This window comes from Oncorhynchus clarkii, chromosome 3 (assembly GCF_045791955.1).
Source record: "Oncorhynchus clarkii lewisi isolate Uvic-CL-2024 chromosome 3, UVic_Ocla_1.0, whole genome shotgun sequence".
NCBI lineage: Eukaryota > Metazoa > Chordata > Actinopteri > Salmoniformes > Salmonidae > Oncorhynchus > Oncorhynchus clarkii.
The window spans coordinates 66,836,286-66,852,541 of record NC_092149.1 but is presented as its reverse complement, the minus strand read 5'-3'; the positions used below and the strand labels follow the sequence as shown (position 1 = coordinate 66,852,541).

General features: G+C 41.9%; 1 protein-coding gene across 1 annotated transcript; it reads right to left on the bottom strand.

The window, feature by feature from the left end:
• Nucleotides 1–100: 100 nt before the first annotated feature.
• LOC139406081 (protein phosphatase 1 regulatory subunit 1B-like) lies at nt 101–15,858 on the bottom strand. Its single transcript, XM_071148548.1, has 6 exons — nt 15,432–15,858; nt 14,408–14,474; nt 4,851–4,882; nt 4,547–4,613; nt 1,541–1,714; nt 101–988 (listed from the first exon to the last, which is right to left on the bottom strand). Exons 1-6 carry the CDS (start codon nt 15,696–15,698, stop codon nt 903–905), a joined length of 693 nt encoding a protein of 230 aa, XP_071004649.1. The 5' UTR covers nt 15,699–15,858; the 3' UTR covers nt 101–902.
• Between the last annotated feature and the right edge of the window lie 398 nt (nt 15,859–16,256).

The following is a 16,256-nucleotide window of genomic DNA, read 5'->3' as shown; positions in this document are numbered from 1 at the left end:
TAATATTACCCACTTGGGGGTGCTGTTTTATTCCTTTCCCATTGTAATGTAGTTAACGTACACCCTCTCTGTTTGACACAATAAATACACTGACTACATGTAAGAGAAAAATGTTTTATTTTGTGTTATGAAATCTTCCCACGATTAATTTGAGATAACAATTAGCCTACTAAAATAATCCTGCCTGAAATTGAGAGGGTTTGGCATTATTTGCAGGTGATGTTTCTCTGCTACACTATAGGTCCACAATGCGTTAGACATCTGAAATGTACAGGTTTTGCCAACAGTTCATTCAAGAATGAACTTTATTATTTGGTCACATGTGCAATGCATCAGCCTTTCATAGGATAGGACTCAGACACTCCAAACACCATTGAGCGAAATAAATCAAATAAATTGTAGGACTCCTTTGTTTGTGCAGTACCTTAGAGTGGTAAACAAGTCTAACAATTCATACCTAGCCCAGTTTCTGTATAAAATACTACAAAAATATCAAGTCAATCTATGTGAAATATGTTTTTACATGATGAGACAGACACAATGAGATGCATTGTTGTTTTCTGTTTAAAGAAAACAAACAAAAATCTGTATATGTTCAGATATATTTTCACTGCATAACAGCCAGTATTGCTGTTCATATATACTCTCTTATTACAATATCTAACAATAATTAACCATACATAACCAACTAAGAGTTTGAGATACAGTACAGACAAATTAATGACATTGTCCTTTATTGATCTCAACAACGCATGGCTGAATAAAATGGATTCCCAGGTTAGAAATGATAACCTGATAGTTTAGCATCATCTCTTACCAAGAGTTCATTACCCATTCATGTGTGTGAACCATCAGAAACATGGCCAACAGTTTTGTCTGCTCCTCACGCTTCACTTTGGATCCTACTTCTTCTTGGTATCTTCTTCCTCCTCCTTCTCTTCTTCCTCAGGGAAGGAGATCTTTGATTTGCTCTTAAGCAGCTTGACCCCTGGGAATTGGACAGACAGAGTGCTGTAGGGTCATATCAGAGAGATCAATAACTAAGAAACAGTCGCAGTATGTTCTAACAGCTCCTCACACAGGCACACACAATACGCTACAGAGGATGATGATGGTGTGTGTGTGCGTGTGCAAGTATGATGCTGTTTGTGTCAGCACAGTGGTCAAATGTAATCTGTCCTGTGACCAGACCATCTGTTAAGGTGGCTGGAACACTCATCCCTGCAGCTAAGCAACAGCACAGAGAAGACGTCCATGTGTATGGAGATCTTTAAACGCTTTGGTCTATATCCGTTAACTATGACCAACATCAAGTCATTGACAGTAGTGTGACCAACTAGATTTGACAGTGTGAACTGATTCGCCCTCACAACCTCAACCACAGTGGTGAGCTGTATCTGCAGCTTTACATGTTCTGTAAAGGAAACAACACGAACCTGAGCCAGGCCCACATTATTTGACTGTAGCCTTCCACATAAGCTACAGTCCAGTTCGACTAGACTTTCATATCAGGTACAGTGTGTTGCTGTGAGGGCCTTACCTGGAATGAAGGGAGGCTGGTGCTGGTAGGGGGTGTCTTTGCGCCTCGGTGTGTCTGCCAGTCGTGGCAGGGCCCCTGATAGCTCCTCTGCTAGGGCCAGCGTGTCTGTGTGAGTCTTGGCCAGTCTGGTAGGAGGCAGGCTGTCTCTGTCCTCACCATGGCCTCTAGAGCAGTCTGTGGACACACAGTATGGAACCTAAATAAATGGTGCTATAATACTTCACTTTAAAAGGTCCAATGCAGCCATTTTTATCTCAATATCAGATCATTTCTAGGTACTTTCTAGGTATGGTTATTACCATACTGTAATCATTTTCAATTCAAATCGTAAAAATAAACAAAAAAGCTTCTTAGCAAAGAGCAATTTCTCTGTCGGAGGGTTTGTGTGGGGAGGGGAAAACAGAAAATTAGCTGTTATTGGCATACAGGTTTGGAACTCTTATTAGTCGATTTAATTAATTTACCACATGGTGATGTCACTGAAATTTCAGGCGGTTTTTCAATCTCCAAAGCCGATGTGGGTAAGACCATTAAACAGGTTAACATTCACAAGGATTACCAGAACGCTTACTCAGAGCTTGCGCTGACCAGCTGGCAAATGTCTTCCCTAACATTTTCAACCTCTCCCTGACCCAGTTTGTAATACCTACATGTTTCAAACAGACCACCATAATCCCTGTGCCCAAGAAGCCAATGCTTTGAAAGTCTGGTCATGGTTCACATCAACACCATCATACCAGACACCCTGGACCAACTCCAATTTGCATACCCCCCCGCCAACAGATCCACAGATGACACAATTTATATTGCACTCCACACTGCCCTCTCCCACTTGGACAAGATGAACACCTATGACTAAAGCTCAGGGTTCAACATAATAGTGCCCTCAAAGCTCATCACTCAGGTACCTGGGACTGAACACCTCCCTCTACAACTGGATCCTGGACTTCCTGACGGGCCGCCCCAAGGTGGTGATGGTAGGCAACAACACATCCGCCACGCTGACCCTCAACACGGGGCCACTCAGAGGTGCGTGCTTAGTCCCCTCCTGTACTCCCTGTTCACAACTGCATGACTCCAACACCATCATTAAGTTTGCTGATGACACAACGGTGGTAGGCCTAACCCCATAAGACAATGAGACAGCCTATAGAGAGAAGGTCAGAGACCTGGCAGTGTGGTGCCAGGACAACAACCTCTTCCTCAATGTCAGCAAGATAAAGAGCTGATCGTGGACTACAGGAAATTTGAGGGCCAAGCACGCCCCCACTCACATCAACGTTCCTCTGTGTCCATATAACTAAGGATCTATCATGGTCTAAACACACCAACACAGTCGTAAAGAGGGCACGACAACGCCTCTTCCCCCTCAGGAGGCTGAAAAGATTTGGCTCGGGCCCTCAGATCCTCTAACATTTCTACAGCTGCACCATTGAGAGCATCTTGACTAGCTGCATCACTACTTGGTATGGCAACTGCTTGGCAAGACGCTACAGAGGGTAGTGCGAATTGCCCAGTACATCACAGGGGCCGAGCTCTCTGCCATCCAGGATCTCTCTACCAGGCGGTGTCAGAGGAAGGCCCTAACAATTGTCAGACTCCAGCCACCCAAGTCATAGACTGTTCTCTCTGCTACCACACGGCAAGCAGTACAGATGCACCAAGTCTGGAACAAACAGGATCCTGACAGCATCTACCACCAAGCCATAAGACTGCTAAATAGTTAGTTAAATTGTTAACCAGACTATAATTATTATTATTATTTTTAAAAACCTTTTATTCATTTAGCAGACATTTATCCAGAGTGACTTACAGGAGTAATTAGGGTTAAGTGCCTTGCGCAAGGGCACATCGACAGATATTTCACCCAGTCAGCTCAGTGATCCGAACCAGTGACCATCCCAACGCTCTTAACTGCAAGACTATCTGCCACCCTGCTACTGCTACTGTTGATCTATCCTGTTGCCTAGTCACTTTATTCCTAGTTATATGTACATATCTACCTCAATTACCGCATATGGACTCAGTACTGATACCCGTTGTATGTCGCCAGGTTATCATTACTCATTGTGTATCTATTATTACTTTGTTATTACTTTTCTATTATCTTCTCTCTGCATTGTTGGAAAGGTCCCATAAGGAAGCATTTCACTGTTAGTCTCTACACCTGTTGTTTACAAAGCATCTGACTAATAAAATTTGACTTGATGATTTGAACAGCGCTTACACTAAAATGGCATTATCATAATTTTCACAATTTCATAGTATTATTCCAACCTCATAGTATGGAAATATATAAAATACAGAAATCATGTTTTTGATTGGACTGGGCATTTCATTTATTTGACCATCTGTTACAACAGAAAGTGGTCTCCTGCTGTGCTCTGAACTGGAGCATATTCAGCATTCAACTGAATTCAAGGCCATTGAGCCTAAAGGCTTTTGGCCATTGGATATTGTTTGGCCATGTTGGATATATTCTAATCCACCCCCTAATTAACAAGACAAATGTGTAATGAAAACTGCAATAATTATTACAATAATATAGTTGCTATCTAATTGGACCAAGAATAGGCTGCTGTGTTCAAATGAGTTTATTTTGTGCCCATAGTCCTTGTTGCACCACCTGACTAGTGACTATCCATTTGAGGGATGGGATGGCGTAGCTCTCTTTGTGCACTATCTGACTATCCATTTGAGAGTCTTATAACAGGAGGATGATATAACTCTCAATCAATCAATATCTAATGTAGATGTATATATAGAGAGTAGCCATGGCCTTTCCAGGAAATAGCTACCTCTATGAGTCAGCAAGCAGTTACTCTGTCACACGCTTCAGTGGGCTCTGTTTAAATATAATGCTGACCACAGACAATACACCCAGTGTTTCCTACTCTCCAGAATAAAAGGAGAATATGAACCAATGTCACCTGTGCTGTCTTGACGGCAGAGTTTGTAAATGCAAAGGTTTGTGTTGAAAAAAATGGTGTGAGTGACGACCTGTACCTTTCATGGTGGGCGGAGTGTAGACGCTGTGTTTTCTCTGAGCGGGAGATGTCCCTGTACTCTGGGTCTGGTGTAGAGAGATGGAGGGGAAAAAAAATAAACGCATGAGAAACAACAAGCAGAGATCCCATTTCACTGAAGCTATTTCAGGAGCCAGGCCATCTCAGGTAATCAATGACAACTGCATCAGATAGACATGCCACCTCATAGAACCATAGACTGCTGCTAGGGAGCATCCTGATAATGTTGTTCTTTGACTTTTATTTCTGCTTTTAAACAGAGCAAGGTAAACAGAGTGAACTACCTCTCCTTGATGACTTGTAGTCTGCTTGTCATCTGTGTGAGAGAAAAGCAGACATGAGTTATAGTACATTTGTCAGTTTAGCTAAAATTGTCAGCCTTAAAAAAGGAAAGGGGGATACCTAGTCAGCTGTACAACAATGCATTCAACCCAACCCCTCTGAATCAGAGAGGTGCGGGGGGCTGCCTTGCTCAGGGGCAGAATGACACATTTTTACCTCAGCTTGGGGATTCGATCCAGCAACCTTTCGGTTACTGAACTAGCGCTCTAACCACTAGGCTACCTGTCGCCCCAAAAAAGGAGCAATTACTCAACCCTTGGTTAGAATCTGTGTGCTGAGGTTCTGTTGGAACATTGTATTTCACCTGTGTGATGTGACTACAGTGGGGGAGCTGTAATGTTCATCATGATGAGCTCATGGCTGAGAGAGTTTATGGTTCAGTGTCCAGATCACTGCTAACCTCCGGCTGTAATGGCTTTGTTTTGCTCTAACTTCCCCTCCATTGACGTTTCTCTGAATTGAAATTGATCTTAGAAATTCAACCAGGGGTGATTCATATCACCATGATCACAGCTGGAGCAAAACACCAATAATTCAATAAGTTATTGAATGAATGGCACTGGACAACAGACGTAGCCTGAAAATCCAGACTGAATTCAGCTCCATCACATTTGCATAAACGGAAGACAGCACAAACATGTGAACCACATTAACATGACTATTTTGTTGAATGAATAGCATGACGAGCCCTGTATTATACAGATGCTGGATCTTACTTTGATCACTCTTTTGCTGCTAATAATTTTTCTGCACCTCAGGAAATGCAGATGAGCTTTGTGATTTCCATAAGCTCACTGAAAACCCACACTAACACATGGATATGTTAAGAGTATTGCATGTTTTTCTGTATCCTACCTTTGACCAGCTAATAGCCTAACCGCGATCAAGCAACATTTTCGACTAAACGTTCAAATCCTGTTGCTGCAGGATTGTTTTGCCGTGACAATATACAGTACCAGTCAGAGGTTTAGACACACCTACTCATCATTCCAGGGTTTTTCTTTATTTTTTATATTTTCAACATTGTATAAGACATCACAACTATGAAATGGTACATATGGAATCATGTAGTAATGAAAGAAAGTGTTAAACAAATCTAAATAAACATTACCGTTCAAAAGTTTGGGGTCACTTAGAAATGTCTTTGTTTTTGAAAGAAAAGCACATTTTTTGTCCATTAAAATAAGATAACATTGAACAGAAATACCGTGTAGACATTGTTAATTAGCCTTTTAAAATTATAAACTTGGACGAGCTAACACAACATGCCATTGGAACACAGGAGTGATGGTTGCTGATAATGGGCCTCTGTACGCCTGTCTAGATATTTCATAGGAAATCAGCAGTTTCCAGTTACAATAGTAATTTACAACATTAACAATGTCTACACTGTATTTCTAATCAATTTCATGTTATTTTAATGGACAAAAAAAAATATATATAAAAAAATAATAATAATAATTTATAAGTGACGCCAAACCTTTTAACAGTACTGTATTTTATATTTGAGATTCTTCAAAGTAGCCAGCCTTTGCCTTGAGAACATATTTGCACATTCTCAACCAGCTTCATGAGGTAGTCACCTGGAATGCATTTCGATTAACAAGTGTGCCTTGTAAATTTGTGGAATTTCTTTCCTTCTTAAATGCGTTTGAGCCTATCAGTTGTGTTGTGACAAGGTAGGGGTGGTATACAGAAGATAGCCCTATTTGGTAAAAGACCAAATCCATATTATGGCAAAAACTCAAATAGCTCAAATAAGCCAAGAGAAATGACAGTCCAACATTACTTCACGACATGAAGGTTAGTCAATACGGAAAATTTCAAGAACTTTGAAAGTTTCTTCAAGTGCAGTCACAAAAACCATCAAGTGCTATGATGAAACTGGCTCTCATGAGGACCGCCACAGGAAAGGAAGACAGAGATTTACCTCTGCTGCATGGGATAAGTTCATTAGTTACCAGCCTCATAAATTACAGCCCAAATAAATGTTTCAGAGTTCAAGTAACAGACACATCTCAAAATCAACTGTTCAGAGGAGACTGTGTGAATCAGGCCTTCATGGTTGAATTGCTGCAAAGAAACCACTACTAAAGGACACCAATAATAAGAAGAGACTTGCTTGGGCCAAGAAACATGAGCAATGGACATTAGTCCAAATGTGAGATTGTTGGTTCCAACCGCCGTGTCTTTGTGAGACGCAGAGTAGGTGAACGGATAATCTCTGCATGTGTGGTCCCCACTGTGTAAGGGCTATTTGACCAAGAAAGAGAGTGATGGAGTGCTGCATCAGATGTCCTGGCCTCCACAATCACCCGACCTCAACCCAATTGAGATGGTTTGGGATGAGTTGGACCGCAGAGTGAAGGAAAAGCAGCCAATAAGTGCTCAGCATATGTGGGAAGTCCTTCAAGACTGTTTGAAAAACATTCCAGGTGAATCTGGTTGAGAGAATGCCAAGAGTGTGCAAAGCTGTCATCAAGGCAAAGGGTGGATACTTTGAATAATCTAAAATAAAACATATTTTGATTTGTTTAACACTTTTCTGGTTACTATATGATTCCATGTGTGTTATTTCATAGTTTTGATGTCTTTACTATTATTCTACAATGTAGAAAATAGTAAAAAATTAAGAAAAACCCTTGAATGAGTAGGAGTGTCTAAACTTTTGACTGGGACTGTAGATTAAATTAAGATCCTACATCTGTATGTAGTTCTCTGTGGCCAACACTGTACAGTGCCTTGCGAAGGTATTCGGCCCCCTTGAACTTTGCGACCTTTTGACACATTTCAGGCTTCAAACATAAAGATATAAAACTGTATTTTTTTGTGAAGAATCAACAACAAGTGGGACACAATCATGAAGTGGAACGACATTTATTGGATATTTCAAACTTTTTTAACAAATCAAAAACTGAAAAATTGGGCGTGCAAAATTATTCAGCTCCCTTAAGTTAATACTTTGTAGCGCCACCTTTTGCTGCGATTACAGCTGTAAGTCGCTTGGGGTATGTCTCTATCAGTTTTGCACATCGAGAGACTGAATTTTTTTCCCATTCCTCCTTGCAAAACAGCTCGAGCTCAGTGAGGTTGGATGGAGAGCATTTGTGAACAGCAGTTTTCAGTTCTTTCCACAGATTCTCGATTGGATTCAGGTCTGGACTTTGACTTGGCCATTCTAACACCTGGATATGTTTATTTTTGAACCATTCCATTGTAGATTTTGCTTTATGTTTTGGATCATTGTCTTGTTGGAAGACAAATCTTCGTCCCAGTCTCAGGTCTTTTGCAGACTCCATCAGGTTTTCTTCCAGAATGGTCCTGTATTTGGCTCCATCCATCTTCCCATCAATTTGAACCATCTTCCCTGTCCCTGCTGAAGAAAAGCAGGCCCAAACCATGATGCTGCCACCACCATGTTTGACAGTGGGCATGGTGTGTTCAGGGTGATGAGCTGTGTTGCTTTTACGCCAAACATAACGTTTTGCATTGTTGCCAAAAAGTTAAATTTTGGTTTCATCTGACCAGAGCACCTTCGTCCACATGTTTGGTGTGTCTCCCAGGTGGCTTGTGGCAAACTTTAAATGACACTTTTTATGGATATCTTTAAGAAATGTCTTTCTTCTTGCCACTCTTCCATAAAGGCCAGATTTGTGCAATATACGACTGATTGTTGTCCTATGGACAGTCTCCCACCTCAGCTGTAGATCTCTGCAGTTCATCCAGAGTGATCATGGGCCTCTTGGCTGCATCTCTGATCAGTCTTCTCCTTGTATGAGCTGAAAGTTTAGAGGGACGGCCAGGTCTTGGTAGATTTGCAGTGGTCTGATACTCCTTCCATTTCAATATTATCGCTTGCACAGTGCTCCTTGGGATGTTTAAAGCTTGGGAAATCTTTTTGTATCCAAATCCGGCTTTAAACTTCTTCACATCAGTATCTCGGACCTGCCTGGTGTGTTCCTTGTTCTTCATGATGCTCTCTGCGCTTTTAACGGACCTCAGAGACTATCACAGTGCAGGTGCATTTATACGGAGACTTGATTACACACAGGTGGATTGTATTTATCATCATTAGTCATTTAGGTCAACATTGGATCATTCAGAGATCCTCACTGAACGTCTGGAGAGAGTTTGCTGCACTGAAAGTAAAGGGGCTGAATAATTTTGCACGCCCAATTTTTCAGTTTTTGATTTGTTAAAAAAGTTTGAAATATCCAATAAATGTCGTTCCACTTCATGATTGTGTCCCACTTGTTGTTGATTCTTCACAAAAAAATACAGTTTTATATCTTTATGTTTGAAGCCTGAAATGTGGCAAAAGGTCGCAAAGTTCAAGGGGGCCGAATACTTTCGCAAGGCACTGTACATGAACTGACATCAAAACATGTGGAGCACATTAACATGACCACGGGTGTTGTTTGAATGGCACGGAACAACAGACAAGCATTGGATGTGACTACAAACAGCTAAACATGCAGAACACATGATATGTATTGGACAAAAATTCAACCTTGTACTGTAGGCCTATGTTGTATTCTAAGGCCAACACAGTACATAAACTAAAGGCAGCAGCAAAACATGTGGAACACATTATCAGCATGTTACTACCATATAACACATCACCTCACAACAATAGCTGAATGAAGTCAGTGTGTCTCGGACCATCAAGCCTACGGGCATGGGAGGGTGATGACGTCATAGTCTCCGCTGTAGTGGGCAGGGGAAAAGTGCACTGGCATTCCCTGGGGTCATGTAAGGCTGCTATGACACTTTACAATGCATCTATAACACTATACATCCTCTGTGACACCCTTCAATCCAGCCACTGTTATAGGACACCATTCATACTACTGGGTCTGCGTCCAAGGAAAATGACCAGCTGTTTTTACACAAGAGGAGAGAGTTGAAGAGCTGATGGCAAATCAACAGTGAGCCTTATAAAAAGCTAAAATGGCCAGAGGGAGAGTCTTGTATTAGCTATTTCCAGGTCCATGGGTTTCACACATTATCTCTGTTAGGGAGAGTGTTCAATTAAAGCCATGGGCACTGCAGCTCAAAATATCTTGATAACACATCTGGTTCTCAATGATAAAATTCTGATTCAGGACACCCAATAATCCAGAGACACAACACTACAGTAAGGTTCAGTATTAACCTTCAGAAGTGGCCTCTCTCCAAGAGACACAGTTTGGATGACATTCACAGGGAAATATCAGCAAGACAAAGAGCTGCTTGTAGCTGAAATAATGGCTGTGAATGAATAGGGTCCCACGCACACCACCTACAGTATGCAGCCCACATACACAGACAGAGTTGAGCAAAACGAGTTTCACTCGACTACACTACACCATCCATTCTCATTCACAGCACACAGCCAGTAGCTCCCAATGGGATCTCTCAGGATAATGTAATGGTAAAAGGCCAGATAGCATAATACTATCATCTAAGCAAAGAGTTTGGCAAGACAACTAGGCTGGAGGAAACTGTCCATACGCCCATGGAGACATAGAGAATAGAGGGATAGAGGAATGGAGAGATGGAAGGAGGGATGGAACCAGGGTCATGGTGGGAACAGAGCTGTCACATTGGCAGTGGTTACCTACGCCTGCCATAAAACACAGACCTGGCACTGAGGAGACAGAAATACATGCACCCAGCCAAGGATAAAGAAATCAATGGATAAAATGAAAGGGTGGGTCTGTGATGTAAAACACACACATTCATACATTCTGACTATGTAATGCCTCTAAAGCTGGCTCCTGGATGAAGGTCCTGCGACTGGCTTCTGTCAGACAATTTAATTGCCACCCAGTAGATTTGGGTTAGCTAGTTTGTCAAACAGGAACGTCCCAAATAGCACCCTACTCTCTACATGGTGCACTACCTTTGACCAGATCCTTATGGGCCCTGGTCAATAGTAATGCACTATAAAGGGAATATGGTGCTATTTGGGACGCATCCAAGAACACCCCTTACCGTCTGCCAAAAACTCTCTGAGGAGAATATGGGCCAGCACACCCTCCATCAATTAACAGTACCAACCCTTTCCCTTCCTCTGCACAATGGGATAAATAAAACCTGTGTGTTCATACTGATGATTCAGTACAATGGGATAAATAAAACCTGTGTGTTCATACTGATGATTCAGTACAATGGGATAAATAAAACCTGTACGTTCATACTGATGATTCAGTACAATGGGATAAATAAAACCTGTGTCTTCATACTGATGATTCAGTACAATGGGATAAATAAAACCTGTGTGTTCATACTGATGATTCAGTACAATGGGATAAATAAAACCTGTGTGTTCATACTGATGATTCAGTACAATGGGATAAATAAAACCTGTGTGTTCATACTGATGATTCAGTACAATGGGATAAATAAAACCTGTACGTTCATACTGATGATTCAGTACAATGGGATAAATAAAACCTGTGTGTTCATACTGATGATTCAGTACAATGGGATAAATAAAACCTGTGTGTTCATACTGATGATTCAGTACAATGGGATAAATAAAACCTGTGTATTCATACTGATGATTCAGTACAATGGGATAAATAAAACCTGTACGTTCATACTGATGATTCAGTACAATGGGATAAATAAAACCTGTGTGTTTATACTGCTGATTCAGTCTAATGGGATAAATAAAACCTGTGTATTCATACTGATGATTCAGTACAATGGGATAAATAAAACCTGTACGTTCATACTGATGATTCAGTACAATGGGATAAATAAAACCTGTACGTTCATACTGATGATTCAGTACAATGGGATAAATAAAACCTGTGTGTTTATACTGATGATTCAGTACAATGGGATAAATAAAACCTGTGTCTTCATACTGATGATTCAGTACAATGGGATAAATAAAACCTGTGTCTTCATACTGATGATTCAGTACAATGGGATAAATAAAACCTGTGTGTTCATACTGATGATTCAGTACAATGGGATAAATAAAACATGTGTGTTTATACTGATGATTCAGTACAATGGGATAAATAAAACCTGTGTATTCATACTGATGATTCAGTACAATGGGATAAATAAAACCTGTACGTTCATACTGATGATTCAGTACAATGGGATAAATAAAACCTGTACGTTCATACAGATGATTCAGTACAATGGGATAAATAAAACCTGTACGTTCATACAGATGATTCAGTACAATGGGATAAATAAAACCTGTGTATTCATACTGATGATTCAGTACAATGGGATAAATAAAACCTGTACGTTCATACTGATGATTCAGTACAATGGGTAGAAATTCACCCTGTACAGTGGGGCAAAAAAGTATTTAGTCAGCCACCAATTGTGCAAGTTCTCCCACTTAAAAAGATGAGAGAGGCCTGTAATTTTCATCATAGGTACACTTCAACTATGACAGACAAAATGAGAGAAAAAAATCCAGAAAATCACATTGTAGGATTTTTTATAAATGTATTTGTAAATTATGGTGGAAAATAAGTATTTGGTCACCTACAAACAAGCAAGATTTCTGGCTCTCACAGACCTGTAACTTCTTCTTTAAGAGGCTCCTCTGTCCTCCACTCGTTACCTGTATTAATGGCACCTGTTTGAACTTGTTATCAGTATAAAAGACACCTGTCCACAACCTCAAACAGTCCCACTCCACTACCTATGATGAAAATTACAGGCCTCTCTCATCTTTTTAAGTGGGAGAACTTGCACAATTGGTGGCTGACTAAATACTTTTTTGCCCCACTGTACATACCTATCTATCAAACCTCTCTTCTAGACACGCACATACGCGCGTGCAAGGCCTGCAAAAATCCACCCAGACACGTACACACTGTTCAGGCCACCCAGCACCTCACAGAACACACACATGCTCACATGCACACAAATGCACAAGCACACACAAACGGATGATTTATCAAACCGTGTGCTGTAAGATATGTGGCCAGCTAGGCTGTGCCAGGTTATGACATGGGGAACAGCGGTCAGATACAACAACACTATCTCATGTCATGACATAACGATAATGATAACCATTCATATCCTGTTCCCCTCAGTGACGTGATGTTGAGTATGACTGTGATGCCTGACTGGGAGCTCTGCTTGCATGCCTTTCTGTTCTGTACTGGGCAGCCTGAACAGTGCGTGTTTGTGTGTCTGGGTGGGTTTTTGCATGCCTTCTGTGCTGGGCTGTACAGCAGGCTGGGATCTGGTGTGCAGCTGGGCGATGTGTGTGGAGATGTATGTTTGTCCATGATCACACAGTCAAGTCACACAGGGTAAAGGTCAAGGTCACCAACAGGGTGTTGATGAGGCTAATGAACCAAGCTTTACCCTGGAGGCCAGAAATATCTGATCTCACTGCCTTCCAGACGCAACATAAGGAAATAGTTGGTAGATTGGTGTCTGTCATGTGGTTGAAGGTTGCATTTCTGCTATCTATCAGGTTTGAACTGAATAACGTACCAGTGTTTGATTACAGACAGATACTGTACTCTCTTTTAGAGACCAACCATCTCTTATTTGGTCCTGCTGGTCTCTTCTCCCTGCCTCAGAGTCATCCACAGCTATACCTGGGGAGCTTTCTTTGGCACAGGTCCTCTCAGTCTTACTCTATTATGACCTTTCAAAAGCAGTGGGGAGGAAGGCCAGAGTGTGGACAAGGCAGCCTTTGCTATGACTGTGCTGCAGCCTGCTAGGGTATGGGCTGTGACTGTGGCTAGGTGGCAGGCTGTGCTGGAGGCTGAGCTGTAAGCTGTGGCTGTGTTGTGACTATAGCTGTGCAGTGTTGCAGTCTCCATATGCTGACGCCACAGGGAAGGTATTTGTGCTGATATCACATTGTGACCCTCCATGTTCTGGATCTCTCACTCAAGGTTAGATTCCACTCTCACTGTTTCATGATGACACAACAAAGATAAAAACACTCGCATTGCCACCTCCTTTTTAACACTCTTCTTGTTACTCCCATTCACAAGGGCTGAGATCACCCTCTATCCATCATTCCCCCCTCAGACATCTTATAGTTTAACACTCCACAAGAAGTCTTCGAGCCCTCATTCAACCCATGTTTACATAACTCCTTTATATCCCACAGCTCTTCGTTAAATGTCAGACAGATCTGAAAGAAAACACTTAGATGATCTACATAAATGAGAGCGAGCCAAATCTCGTTTGTGTTTCTCACTATCAATAATGAGCAAGTTGGGAACAAACAAAAAGTCTCCAAATTCAAACGACCCTCAACAGGAGCACAACAAATCAAAAACCAAACAACTGTCATATGAAGACACACATCATTTCCATGACAGTTTAGAGTCATGCTGAGTGTAGCTTGGCAACATTCAGACCACACATTCCATTTCAATACAGGAAACTACCGAAATTCCATTTTCACTGCTTTTCATTGAGGGCAATTGGAATGTCTATTTCCTGAATTGAATGAGATGAAATTTAAATTGACCCCAACCCTGTTTCTCACACAGGAGAAGTATCTTACTTGCTGCAATTAGGTCTGGTGGAAGATAGATGGCATGGGTGGCTGGTGTAGGTCTCCTCTTACGGATCTGTTTGGGAGAGACAAGACAGGGCGGGATAGGATAGGGTCGCAGGTCAGGACAGGACAGGGTAGAGCAGGACAGGGCAGAGAGACAGGACAGGGTAGAGAGATGGGGCAGAGAGACATGACAGGGAAAAGTGGTGTTAAAGTGTGGCTCTGAGTATAGCTGGAGACAGACAACAAGCACCAGTCACTGCTGTGTGTGCATGTTTTACAAAGTGATAGACTAGAGTTCAGTATCAATAAAATCCCTAGTCTAGGTTATGGAGAGGGGTGGGTGTGGAGGTGTGGGGGGGGGTGGGAGAGGTTGGCCAAAGCTTTGGATGAAGCTATTTTTCTATAACCACTATGGTGACAAATAAGGATACAATGGAAATAGTTTAGTCTGGCACTATACTTTTTCCCCAAGCAATATTCACTTAAGGCACTAAGCCATTGCAATAAAGTCTAGAAAACTAAGATTGTGACAAATACTTCCAGAAAGTGAAGGGGGAAAACAAGCCTCCATTCATCTTTCAAGGAGTTCACCATTGTCCATGACATAAAACAGGTTTCCCACACATGCATAACATAAAGCTTCTTCTGCCAGTCAGTGTCAAGAGGAGCTAGTCCTTTTAACTCAGATTCCCAGGTTGCAAAAATGCAACAGGTCCTAAACCCATGTCTAACACTACATAGTTCATCTCCGTAGACTCGGATGTATTTCTAAGTAGAATTTGTTGTGTGTCCTGTCTTTACGATGTGATTATGTAGAAGAAAAAAGAAATTGAGAAAACATTCTGAGCAAGAGCAGGAGGAATTTTGTAAGTGTTGCAATTTTTGGGGGGCAAAAATGCTTGGGTCTCACAGGGATAAGCCCCACACTCTTTCAGCGAGCCCACCATAACAATATCGTCCCATTACCATGTCATAATGGTAATCACATTTATTAACATATCATGTAGAAGTGGATGTTTTCACTTACATGCTCCGATGCCTGAGGGTCCAGCTGACTCTGTCGGACAGGTACAGAAAACTGGATCTTCTTAGGACTGTTGGGCTCCATGTTGTGAGAAGATAGAGACAAAGATCGAGGAGGGAGGGAAAGTAAGAGAAAGAGAGGAAGAGGGGACTGTGTTGGGAGCAGCTGCACATACTGTAGCAGCAGCAGCCTCTTCTGTTCCTCCCCCTTCCTTATGAGCCCTGTGATAGCTTTAGTGGACAGCCCAGCCTGCCTCTCCCCTGCCCCCATCAAAGAAAACGAGAGAGAAAGAGAGAGATGCACTCCACCTCACACACTCTAATGTCCAGTCCACTATAGCAGCCACAGCCAGTCTCCCTTGTCCCCCAGCCCTTGACTCAGACAGACCAACAGCATTCTCTTTAGCCTCTGCTGGGTCAATTGTTATATCATTGATGAAAGCCACAGGCCAGTCTGAGTCTCCGATATCTCTCCCCCTCCCTCCCTCCATCTCTCTCTGAGTATCATGACATCATGGCCCAGAAGTGCAATATAATCCCCCGAAGGGACCAGGCAGGCACAATGTTAAATATTGATAACCCAAGTTCAGGAAACCACTGCCCCCTGCTCTCTCCATCTTCCTCCATACTTCTTTCTCTCATTGACCTTGTGCTCGCTTACTCCCCACTCTCCCTCCCTCTCCTTTCCTGAGTGGTATGTGAACCTTGAGACAGTGGCGTTGTCTGAAAAAGGCCTAATATGCTCAATCCCGCAGGCATGTCCAAGTTTATACATTTATAAATCACTCGTCTATATACACACACACACTACCATTCAAATGTTCGGGGT